The sequence below is a fragment of the Salvia splendens genome, chromosome 16 (genome assembly GCF_004379255.2).
Source record: "Salvia splendens isolate huo1 chromosome 16, SspV2, whole genome shotgun sequence".
NCBI classification, from domain to species: Eukaryota; Viridiplantae; Streptophyta; class Magnoliopsida; order Lamiales; family Lamiaceae; genus Salvia; species Salvia splendens.
In genome coordinates this window covers 28,402,724-28,415,393 of record NC_056047.1, presented here as the reverse complement: position 1 = coordinate 28,415,393, position 12,670 = coordinate 28,402,724, and the positions used below count along the sequence as shown (strand labels likewise).

Sequence of the window (12,670 nt, the reverse complement as noted above, 5' to 3'; positions counted from 1 at the left end):
TTTGTATATTTTATCTATTTTGGTATTTTGACGTGTTTTGTAAGAAATGTGCAAAATAGAGCAGAAAAAGAGCATAAAAAGATCAAAATTCGGAAGCTGGAACTGAAGCGCAACCCAGCGGCCCGCTGCACCCAATGCAGGTGTCGCTGAACCGAGTCCAGACAGTTCAAGAGCTGTACAGCGGCCAGCTGGGCACGGTCGCGCACGACAGCCTGTGTTCAAACTAAATGTTCTGGCGATTCTGAAGTCCTATCAGGGCGTTCTACATCTCATTCTCTTCGTCTATGAAAGAACTTCGCAATGGTACCAAAATTATCCCAATCTAAGTTCTGTGAAGAAAGTTATGGTCATTATACCAAAGTCGCGCAAAGCTGTCAAATGCTGAATTTAGGCGGAAATTCAAAGAAGGAAAGAACTATTACCTTGTTATGCCAAATCTTTTCCTTAACCTATGGAGCACGAAATTTCCATCTTTCCTATTACTTGGAGGACACCTTTTACCATGTTTAAACCTTTTTCAAGCCTATATATACCCCATAACCTAATTCATAATATTCACCAATTTATAGCCTCCAAAATTGGGGGTGCCCCAAGGCTCCTCCTCCAACCCTAATCCTTCATCTTTCATCTTCTTTTTGCCAAATAATTTCAAGGCTTATATTTGAGAGTACTTCATAGTGCAAAGAGTTGAAGAAGGAATCAAGAGAAGTTCAAGGCTACAAGGATTCAACCTTTGAGTTTTATTTGCTTTAGTTCTTATTTTCTTTATGACTTCCTTGCAATCTATGTTTTTAGTCTATTATATCATGTGTAACTAAACTCATAGGATTCTAGGGATGTGTTAGTAACGACTTTGGTTATACAATTCCGTTTTGCTATTTAATATCCATTTTGTTCTTACTTTGTTTCTTCCATGAGTAATTGGATAATGTTTCACGTTTGAGTGACACATTCTGTGATGATTTAATATGACTTGCTACATAATCGTGAGAGGAGGTAGGTGAGTTAGATCCTCTTAATAGACACTACAATTAGATTCCCTTAAAACGGCATTGAATTGAGAGTGAGGACTTTACAAGGGTCTTAGGAGCTTTTAGGAGTTACGGATCTAGGATTGACAACCCTAGTGTTAGTAATCTACGTTTGTTTCGCATGAGCATAAATTAGGTGACTCGTTCTATCAAAGTAAGAACTGTGCTATGGTGTTGTAGTTGGAATTTGTATAACCATAACTGTGAACGCACATCCCTGGAATTCCCTTATCTCTCATATCTATCTTTGTAATTTATTTGCAATTAGTTGTTTATTTGCTTTATTTTATTTACTTTTGCTTAATTAGACCAAAACTTTTGTTTCTCTAGATAGTATTTGACGCTTAGTACATGATAGTCAGTTGCAATTATATTCCATGTGTTCGATATCCTGTACCGACCTTTAGCTATACTATCTCTGCCTTGTATACTTGCAAGTAGTTGTAGTACTAAAAAATAGTGCATCAAGTTTTTGGCGCAGTTGCCGGGGAATATTATTTCTTTAAGCTGATATTGTAGAAAGGTTGATAATACTTTAGAGTGTAATATTATTTTATTTTATTTTTCTTTTGATTTTTTTGGAGGTACTTGAGGAGAGCAAGGAGCGCAACAATGGATGCGTTTCAATATTGGACATAGCCGACGTGGGCATACACAATCAATGATGAACCGGAACGATATGAACTTGGACTTGAAATTATATTACAAGAACATGAAAGACAAAGAGATGAGAGACTAAAAGAAGAAAGAGAAAGAAGATTGGACGACGTGATGAAATTCTTGGAGAAGTCAGGCGAAGGGGAGAATAGGCTACAACAAGAAAGAGAGATTAGAATGGAAAACACGATCAAGTCCTTGGAGAAATCAAGTGAAGAGATCAAGGAAGGACTCGAAAATATTAGCAAGATGATGAGTGAGGTGATACTTCCATATTTTGAAGAAAAATCAATCATTAAAGAAGAAAAGGAGGAAGAAGTTGCAGAAAACCCTCAGAGTTCTACCAAGTTCAGTCAAGATGAGCCAAACGAATCATCATGTTCAATCTCAAGTGACACCATGACCATGCCTCCCCATGAAGATGTAGAAGATGAGACGAACAAAACTGTGGTTAATTCTTTCAAACCCTCTCTCTCTATAATGTTAATTCCTTTTATTGGTGACAAAGCTGATTTTGGTGATGATAGTGTTAGTAATCTACGTTTGTTTCGCATGAGCATAAATTAGGTGGCTCGTTCTAAGCCAAATAATCTTTGATAGAGACTTTGTTTGCTTGCTAAGATAGAAATGGTTGAAGTGACAGATCCAAAGTTTCAAATGTGCATGTTTTCTTTTAAGAACTTTGAACAAATAGCATGTCTTGAAAGAACTAATGAGATTCATTCTTTGGTATTATTTTGTTCTGTGTTTATTTAAATATTTTTTTTTCTGTTTTATATATTTATTATCTGTTGGGTAAATTTTTTTATTTATTTTACCTGCTAGATGTGATTGGTGTTATTGTTGCCCCTGGAAGAGTTATAAATTAGCCAAAATCCAGACTCATTGAAATTCAGATAATAAATGAGAAGTAACTTACTCCCTCCGTCCCACCACAAGTGATGGATTTCTTTTGGGCATGAGATTTAAGAAAATGATATATGTTGAGTTGAGGTAGAGAGAATAAAGTATGAGAGAGAAAAAAAGTGAGAGAGATAAAGAGAGAATAAAGTAAGAGAGAGCGAATAAAGTAATAGTGTTAAAGTTTTGTTTTATATTAAAAAGGAAAATTTTTCATTTATAGTGGGACAACTGATACGATCCCACATCGGTTTCACATGAAAGTGTGGAATAGCATATAATAGGGAGTCAACCCTTTACCTTTGACCATGGTTTTGGGTTAAGTTAGGGCTTCCTATCTTATATGCTTATCAATTTGGTGCGGTGAACGTGGATCCGGATGTCCTACGGAAAGGGGCTACCCGTAGGTGTGACCAAGGGGTGCCACCGATGAAACGTGGGCCCGAAAGGAAAAAGGGTCGTAAAGCGGATGGTGGGCCCGTGGCGTGTGCCGTCCGTGGACGTCCGGTTTTAAAAGAGGGATGGATTGATACGATCCCACATCGGTTTCACACGAAAGTGTGGAATAGCATATAATAGGGAGTCAACCCTTTACCTTTGACCATGGTTTTGGGTTAAGTTAGGGCTTCCTATCTTATATGCTTATCAATTTGGTGCGGTGAACGTGGATCCGGATGTCCTACGGAAAGGGGCTACCCGTAGGTGTGACCAAGGGGTGCCACCGATGAAACGTGGGCCCGAAAGGAAAAAGGGTCGTAAAGCGGATGGTGGGCCCGTGGCGTGTGCCGTCCGTGGACGTCCGGTTTTAAAAGAGGGATGGATTGATACGATCCCACATCGGTTTCACACGAAAGTGTGGAATAGCATATAATAGGGAGTCAACCCTTTACCTTTGACCATGGTTTTGGGTTAAGTTAGGGCTTCCTATCTTATATGCTTATCAATTTGGTGCGGTGAACGTGGATCCGGATGTCCTACGGAAAGGGGCTACCCGTAGGTGTGACCAAGGGGTGCCACCGAAAAAAACGTGGGCCCGAAAGGAAAAAGGGCCGTAAAGCGGATGGTGGGCCCGTGGCGTGTGCCGTCCGTGGACGTCCGGTTTAAAAGAGGGATGGATTGATACGATCCCACATCGGTTTCACATGAAAGTGTGGAATAGCATATAATAGGGAGTCAACCCTTTACCTTTGACCATGGTTTTGGGTTAAGTTAGGGCTTCCTATCTTATATGCTTATCAACAACCCAAAATGGAAAGTTGATCACTTGTGGTGGGACGGACGGAGTATCTTTTTTAACACGGTTTAACTTATTTTTAAAGTTTAGTCAAGTTTTAATGTCTTTTAATTTTGTTTAACAACCATAATACGATATTTTGTACAATCTGGGATGCTAATGTTGATTCATATCTCAACAATTGGAAAATAGTAAGGGGACTATTCCGATTATCATTGTCCAGTTAACTCATTGTGTATATTTTTCTGTTATTCTTCTTAGAAGATATTTATCTTAATGTATTTTGATTCTTAGGTGAGATGCGTGTCTCAACACATTAATCATTTAATTAATGCTGATATTAGTGAAGTCAAACAGTTTAGAAGCAGGTATGACTTTGGATTTACTGCACTGATATGAAATTTCCTCCTATTGTATTATAACTTCGGTTTTCTACATTTAATTTCTACTTTCTTTAGGATTTCTGGAGACCCAAGCTTTGTTGTTCAATTTCCTGATTGCCCATCTGGAGCAAAGAGTATGAATGAATTTGATGATTTGGAGGTGAAAACCTTGAAGGATGATCAATGCCTTGAGGTATTCAAGTCAGAATGTAGAATTATATTACAAGTTAATGTTTCAACTCTGTATAAATTATGCAAATTTTAAATTTCAGTTTGTTTCCTTTTGTAATTCACAGAATTGTTCCCATGGGGTATTTGGGAGGTTGAGTCCGTGGAATGTCATTATGGTCAGTGGTATTATGGTGCTTGCAAGGTTTGTGTTAAAAAAAGTAACAGCATTTGCTCCAAGGAAGTTCAGATGTGATAAGTGTAAGAAAAATTATGGATATGCAGTGAAGAGGTATTACTATTCTTTTTCTAGCATTCATTATCAATTACAGGCTAATCAAGCAGATTTATTCCTAAGGAGATTGAGTAAAAGCTTTTGGGACAAAAGATTTTGTTTAAAATACAACCGAGAGATAATATGGAATTCCCAATAAGCTATCCTTATATTGTAAACAAAGTATGCAATATTCTAGAAATTGTTGACAAGTATTTGCCTGGAGATTTGAAAGAACAACCTTTTTCTTCTGATTTAAAGTTGTCCGAGCTACTATTAGGTTCAGATCTTCCAGAGGTACTTAACTTGATTATGGGTAAAAATCTTATTCCAAATTTCTATTATTAATTTCTTTTATATTTTCAGGTTTCCAGGCAAGCTTTCTTACACCAGATTTGTCAAACTTAACCAATGATACACATGCTGAGTGGATTGTTGAAGGAACTGTTAAAAGATGTCTGGATTTAGAGTTTGATTCCTGTGTTGAAGTGAATGATGGACAGGCTAAAAAGAAGTTGAAAGACAATGTGGATGAGTGAGCCGTTTTCTGTTTTGGAACCAATGTTTTTATGTTTTTATTTCTGTGTTTTGAGGGATTTCAGATTTCTGATTTGAAGTATTGACAATGTTTTGCTACTTATATGCGTCTCGAAGTATTCTATTTCTATTTTTGTTTTACAGTTGTTTTTTATTCTAGGTTTGTTTATGTATTTGTCTTACGTTCAATCTTGACAATTACTTTTTCTTGCTATGTTAACAATCTCACCAATTTGACAAAAAAAAGTTGTGAATGTCAAACAATCATGCTTATACTTAGGGCGTGTTTGGTTTGACATTTACCGTTCCTCAAGAAAAGGGATGGCTTTGATTTGAAATTCCCGTTTCATGGTTTAGCATTTCTGCAACAGTTGTTTGGTTTGGATGTTTTTATTCATTTGATTACATTTAAGGTGTTTGGTTTGAGGTTATTACACCCTCAGAATAATCAAGATTTCCATGTTCCCTACTTTGTCCTTATTTTATTCTACATCTTATTCCAGTCACAATTCAACGCAATCTCTCCACCGCCTACTTCTGCTACACTATTGAAGTTTCAGCGCTTGTGATACCATTTCCATTCGATTCGTCAAATCTCCGGCATCGGTAAGTAGCTTCCGTCCACACCACTTCTCGGTAGATTTGTTGGCAGTTTCTGGTGCAAGTTGAGGAGTATTTATGGGCAAAAGAAAGAGAAGGTAAAGGAGGTCGAATTGTGAGAAAAAAATTCAGAGATTGGGGATGATCTGGGACGAGAAATGAGAGAAAAACTGAGAGAGATTGAAGGCACGACTTGGGTGGATTATTTGGAGGTCCAAGAAGTTGAGTAATGGAAATAGAAATTGAGAAAAAGAAAAAGAAGAAAGAAGAGTGATGAGGGGCAAAAAGGAGGGATGTTTTTGTAAATGTGGATGACTTATCCTCTTAACTAGAGAGATGCAATACGTATCGGAGACTTTTGGGAAGAAATGCAAACTACCACTATCTGCATTTTTAAGGCGGGCCTCACCCCAAAACTTGGGCCTTCTGAAAACTAAAAATGCCAAACCAAACACAAGATAACTCCATATATCAGCCACTAACTGTTCTTAAATGTCAAACCAAACACGCTCTTATCGTGTTGCTAGCATTCTTTCTCTTTCCTTACACGGCAGTAAAAGAGCAATGCTCATATGCTTTCAACTGTGTCAAATCTTATTTAAAAAGTATTGTCATATAATTTGTTGGACTATGTTCAAGCTGAAATTCTGAATATACTTAATAGGATTTAGTCATAACTAAGTTTGTGAAAGAGATAATCCTTATCTGTAACAAGCACCCCAGCAAGAGGATTTCCCAGTTCGCAAGCACTCAATGTATGAGGTGTTAGGGTTTTGTATACTAGAAATCACATTTCGAGTGATTGAATACTGTAAACTCTATATATTCTTTTCCAATTAATGCAACAGATTAATTTTGTCATAATATTGTTATGTTTTACATTTAATGGATGTTTATTGCATATTTAAATGTATAAGCGAACGTAACAAAGTCTAAGTCTTTATTTTAGTAGACCGGTTGTGGGCGTCGTCTACTTTAAGGTAACACGGTCAGTTCTGAACAAAGAAAAATAAGAATTTCATAACCTAAATAGGCCTAGACTACCTATCGTGAAAGGTTGCAATGTCAGTCCGATTATTTCTAAGCCTTATTGAAATAAGATGACGTTGGTGTGGTATAGCACTGAATTGGATCTAAACGGCAAGACGAGTCTTTATGCTATCAACTGAAAGACGAGGTCTTGATAATTAATTTCTTAATCAATGTACGTTAGCATTGAGCATACGATATTTATTATCTACTACTTTAACTTACCAATAGGTGCGGGTTTTACGTAACCCAACGTTCCTGGTATCTTGGGTAGTGGCGATTAATATCTAGCGGTGCTAGGATTGCTATTATATTGAATCGTGCGCGAGGTGAGTCTCGTTTGATAACATCCACAAGAGGAGCTTGAAACAAGGTTTTATTATTCAGAACCTAGCTAGTTAGAGTTTGATTACTCTATGAATAATAAATAAGCGTTTCTTGCTAAGTCCACTCTTGGAGTTTATAATATGTTAATTAATTAAGTCCATAGCAGACATTGATTAATTAATAGATGTTTCTATCTTAAGCGCGGGAAATAAATGACAAACAAATGGAAACCCGGAATACTTGTAATTTCGGATTTGGATGGGCAGTGCAATATTACTTCTTTAGTGGCTGATTGTAATATTCCAATAAAAGCTCATATTAAATTGTGGGTTCAATTTAATTAGTAAAAAGCTAATTGGGGGAGGCCATATCTAAATTCTTCCTTAGATCCCTGACTGGGCCCAATATGTGACTCAATATAAATAGGAGAATAAAGGAGACAGAAAACACACTTGTTTTATTTTACAATTTTGTCCCCCCCTTATTCCAAGGAGAGGAACGATTTTTGCTCTCCTTCCGTGAGCAGGATTCTGTCTTCTTTATTCAAGTCCTAGTATTCTGGTGAGATTTGCCCATACAAATATCTGATTACAGTCCGTGATACCAGTCAGAAGATCTGAGGTCGAGTACTCAAGATCTTCACGTGGAGAAGAGGCAAGCCATCTTCGATTCTTAAGTGAATCAACGAGGTAAATTCAAGTTGTGCTAACGCATGTTTTAGGGATTTTTTTGTGCTAAAGCATGTTTAAATTCAAGTTGTGCGCATGATACATGTGAGAATTACGCGAATAGAGTTTATCTAAATAATCTGCTAATAGAGCAGTTTTTATGTGATCCGTTAGAACGCACGCTTCCGCAGCAAACCCCTTCAATTAGTATCAGAGCCAGTCTTTGGCTCTGATGATTTGGATTTAAATTTTGCGAAATTCATGTATGCATGTGTTATTTGATTACGAAGCATGTTCTTGTTGTTTCTTTTTGTTTATATTTTATGCATGTTAAACTCAAGAACTATCGAATCAAACAACTAGAATTATTCGATCGCAGGAGACGTGTGATCAGTCGGCGCTCGCTCCGAGACGGATCGCACCATGCGCGATCGAGAAAGGGTCATCGATTGAGTGGGAGCTCGGGGCTCACGATCACGGGGCGACGCGCAGACAAGCGTGGGCTTGTGCGCACCGCCGGCTGAGACTGCACGCCCCAGACGGAACCCGCGTCGAGGTCGACATGGTGGCTGGCACGGTGCGGCGGTTCAACCGAGAATCCGCCGAGACACCGAGATGCCGAGAGCTCCAACCCTAGGGGAAAGGTCCGAGACGTAGCTCCAAGCTACTGGCCGAGACGTACGCGCCTCGCAGCGGGACGTGTGCCGGAGCAGTAGGAGCGACGAGTCTCGGATGGTCGAGACGGGCGATCGTCGCTGGCCGAGAGGAGTCGCGCCACCTTGCGATCTCATGGCCGAGATGCTGGCACCAACCGACGAGCCAGTTGGCCGAGAGCAGGCGTGCCACCGCACGTCCTGCTGGCTGAATACTCGCAACGCCCGACGAGCCAGGCGGTCGAGACGCCGTGCGCGTCATGATCCGACGACGAACTCGCCGGATCTTCGTCGTTCATCGTTCGTGCGAACCTCGTGCGATGAGATAACGATGAAGGATTATTTTAATGATTATTTAATTTTTAATTAAAATATATCATTAAAATATTATTATTTAATGGAAATAAAATATTTTGGGAAGATTTCCCTAGATATTGGGAATATTTATATTATTATCCATATCTAGGGAAATAAATAATATTATTTTGATTCCTAGATGATATGGACAAGAATAATTTAATAATTTCCTAATATTTATATATCTAGAATCCTAATATGGATAGATATGTAAGAATACATTGAATAATAAAATTTTCTCTTCCTAATCTTGAACATGGAAATAATTTGAATTTAATTTTTCATATCTTATTAAGAATTAAATAACTTGTTTATTTTAGATATATTTGATAGTAGATATGGATAAGAATTAAATTCTGTAACAATGGTTTCCTAAATGAAGATACCAAAGTAAATGAAAGATTTAATTATCCGGTAAATTAAATATCAACAGAATTTAATCAAGCTTTAATCTGCCTCAAGGCTTAGGATAATTAAAGGAAAAACCATAACTCAAATATCTAAGCTATAATTACGAACTTAATATTTGTATATGGTCTCCATCAATTGGTCTGCGATTTATGAAGCTTATTTCCAATATTATCGCCACTCATTATGTGGGGACAATAATCCTACGAAATAGCAAATTCATGAGGGCGGACTTCTCAAAGATAAATAGTATGAACTAGAATGTGGTTTCCAATGTTATCGCCACCCATTATGTGGGGACAATAATCCTAAGAAACTACGAGATTCAGAAGTTCACACAGGATTTATGAGATAGCTTGATCTTGTTAGCAGCACATGAGCATTGTTATGAGAGTGTGTTGTAGAAATGAGACTCTGTAATGCTAAATTTGGTGGTCTTGCTTAGTCAACATTAGGCGGTTGAAGTGGTGGTCCTCTCACTCGACTCTAATGTCGAATGACTAGACTCAGGAGTAAGCAAGTGTGCACATATGAGAATTAATGCAAAGCTCGGTCCAGACACAACGCTCCTTAAATCCACTGGATCACTGGGTCCAGGAACTCAAGAGAACTACAGTGTTTTTGTCGTTGGACACACTCGACTCCCCTTCAAAAATAAATCCCTCAACCCGAATACTATGAATTAGTATAGGGAAGTGGGGTCGATCCCACAGAGATGGATTCACAAAGTAGTGCTAAGAGACTATGGAAACAAACGGCTGCTGCCACGCAAAGGGGTTGAGATTTTAACTATCACTTGATCTAGGCAAGAAATGTAAACGCTAGACCTAGGACACAGAAAACTTACTGGAATCAGACATCAAATCCGAAAGACACAATTACTCCCTAGACTAACTAAACAATTACCTAATCTAGCTAAACAGAAAGCAACTAACAGTGGGGACCATGTTTCCAGAAATAGCAAGTACGGTAAAAGCTGCAGACAACCAACCCATGCAATTTCCTAACCAACTCAGACGCGTAAATGCAGAAAACAGAGCATACTCCTGGATTCGAACAGAATTTAGAAATTTGGACGCCGGAAACTTGCTACGAATCGGAAATACACCAGATCTACGTAAACTAGGTGAAATGAAATGAAAACACGTAAGCGCGGCATAAAATTAAACACTCCTGCTCAGAATCACGTCGGACGCTTAATCCACTCCGGATCCAAGCAATCCAAACTCAACAATCAACAAAATCAACTCCATAACTCCGATTCTAACAGATCTGCTCCGATCACCGCCAAATTCCAACAATCACGAACAACTCCACAACATTAACCAGACAAAACCCCGATTCATTCACAAACCAGCTCCATTCTCCCAGATTCAACCATTAACCTGCAATAATCCAGAAATCAACCAACTCCAACAATCCAACTCCAGAATTCAAGTAAACACAATCAAACAACAGGAACCATCACGATCGACGTAAACGAAAATGAAACTTGCATAAAAGTAAGAAATATCCAGAAACAAAAGAGGTCCGAGCTTCGAACAGCGAAGCTCGGCGAATTCAGCAGAAACGAAAGCGGAAAATAAATTGTTTCATCGCCCTAAAGAAGGACGGTGTTACAACCAAATCGAAAATGTATGAAAGCTAGAGGTGAACCCCCTAGTGTGCCCTGAATTTCCCACCGAAAGAACCCAAGAGTGTGAAGAGAATGGACTAAGCTACATGCTGTTAGCAAGGTCTCCACCGAGAAGATCCCTCCAGCTTGCATGCTTCTTCCTTTTATAGATGCGGACATAGCCTTCTAGAGTCTTCGTAGAAATCCCTATTCTACCCTTCAACTCCGAGGCTTCCTCCGTCAAGCAATTTCCTTCATAATGTCCACTTTTTCGCCAGTTTCCTAGGACCATGCAAGCGTCCTCTTCTTTTCCTGGATCTAGCGAAAATCTTCACACACCTGGCTTAAATCGTGCGTTAGACCCAGTAATTTCACGAAATAAAACCCCTAGACCGATGCATGAAATTAGCCTTATCAAACTGCTCACACTTAAACCATGTTTGTCCTCAAGTATGAAAGACAAGAAAATAGGAATAAGGCGAATTTCAATGCATGGTTACCAAGTAAAATCCTAAAAATGAAAACAAACTCCTAGACCTAAGCAACTACGGAATTGGAAAAGAAAACAACACAAAGAACAGAAACACAACAAAACAAACAAGCATGAACTAGTTTCGAATTTTAAGCTACTATCCCCACAAGTTTAAGTTCAATCTGATCGATTACAGTCTTCAAATCTTCCCCCTTCCTTCGTCTGCCTAAACGGTCCGTCAGTTTGTCAAGATAGCCTATCGATTTCCCATCTGTTAGGTTCGCTCGATCACTCATTCCTCACCAGGGATGCTAGGATCAAAACGCTCCACAGTTAAGGTTATACCACTGATGCGTCGGGTTATGAGAGTTTTTCCCTTCTTACTTCTCCTTTCCTATGAATTTCCCTGGGTCAGGCTACGATTTTTCTGCCCTTAAGGATTATAATTTTTTTTTTCCTCATTTTTCTGTATTATGACCCCTTTTCCCCTGGACTTCGTCCAGCTTATACCTCCAAATTTTTTATTTTTTTTTCAAACCTCCCCTGGACTTCGTCCAGCTTATACCTCCTTTTTCTGGACTTCGTCCAGCTTATACCTCCGGTTTTCTGGACTTTGTCCAGCTTATACCTTCTTAACCCATTTATTTTCTCCTTCATACTCTACTCCCTAAGCATCGAGTGGCAGCCCAATTTACATGTTAGCACAAAAGGTGTTTAGGCTTATAACTCACTTTATAGTAGGGCTGCACAGCTAGGTTATCTAAGGCATTTTCCATCGTCCTAACTTCATTCAGATCGCATTCGGCTTATTAAGGAAGAAGGTGTCAAAGTTGATCTGCTTTCTTTCTTCAATCACTCTTACTAAGGGAAACCTGCCTTATTATCTCACTAGCTCATGCGAAACACACATCCTAAAGACTCTAAACAGAAAAAAAAAAAAACAGACACATACTTACTCCCTCCCTCCCACTTCACTCAAGCTTGTCCCCAAACTATCCTAGTGAAGGGGGGAAAAGGAAGTAAGAACAGCAGACAACAAACAAAACATATAAACAAAACAAACTTCTCACACTTAGACCGAACATCGGGCTAAGTGGGAGAAGGCGCAACATACAAAATCAAGACATGCAAAACAAAAGCCCCTTCTCACACTTAGACCAAAAAAATGGGCTAAGTGTGGGAAGGTATAACACATATATACAAACGAAGCATGCTGGCACATAAAAACACAAACGAAAGAAAAACGAAAAGTAAAAGACAGAAAAAAAAAATAAGAATTACTTGGTTTTGGGGGATTTTAATTCGGGGTCTGGCCCCCGCAAGGCCAGACTTTGGTGGCACTGTCTGCTGGGTCACC

The 12,670-nt window shown here is 38.8% G+C and overlaps 1 protein-coding gene across 3 annotated transcripts; it reads left to right on the top strand.

Moving 5' to 3' along the window:
- The first annotated feature begins 2,062 nt into the window (after positions 1 to 2,062).
- On the top strand, positions 2,063 to 5,287 carry LOC121771009. Of its 3 annotated transcripts, XM_042167808.1 has the most exons (5): positions 2,063 to 2,138; positions 4,117 to 4,190; positions 4,281 to 4,398; positions 4,478 to 4,665; positions 5,014 to 5,287. In XM_042167808.1, the coding sequence occupies exons 1-5, from the start codon at positions 2,088 to 2,090 to the stop codon at positions 5,060 to 5,062; spliced, it is 480 nt and encodes a 159-aa protein (XP_042023742.1). In that variant the 5' UTR covers positions 2,063 to 2,087; the 3' UTR covers positions 5,063 to 5,287. The 3 variants fall into 3 exon arrangements, 2 of the variants coding, with proteins under 2 accessions (XP_042023742.1, XP_042023741.1); XM_042167807.1 differs by having other exon boundaries at positions 4,502 to 5,287; XR_006043905.1 differs by lacking the exon at positions 2,063 to 2,138 and having other exon boundaries at positions 4,062 to 4,190; positions 4,502 to 4,665.
- Positions 5,288 to 12,670: the final 7,383 nt, after the last annotated feature.

Coding starts and splice junctions, on each gene's coding strand:
- LOC121771009 (XM_042167807.1), top strand. CDS start 2,088: ATGACCATGCCTCCCCATGAAGATGTAGAAGATGAGACGAACAAAACT. Junction 4,191..4,280: donor GTCAAACAGTTTAGAAGCAG/GTATGACTTTGG, acceptor TACTTTCTTTAG/GATTTCTGGAGACCCAAGCT. Junction 4,399..4,501: donor AGGATGATCAATGCCTTGAG/GTATTCAAGTCA, acceptor TGTAATTCACAG/AATTGTTCCCATGGGGTATT.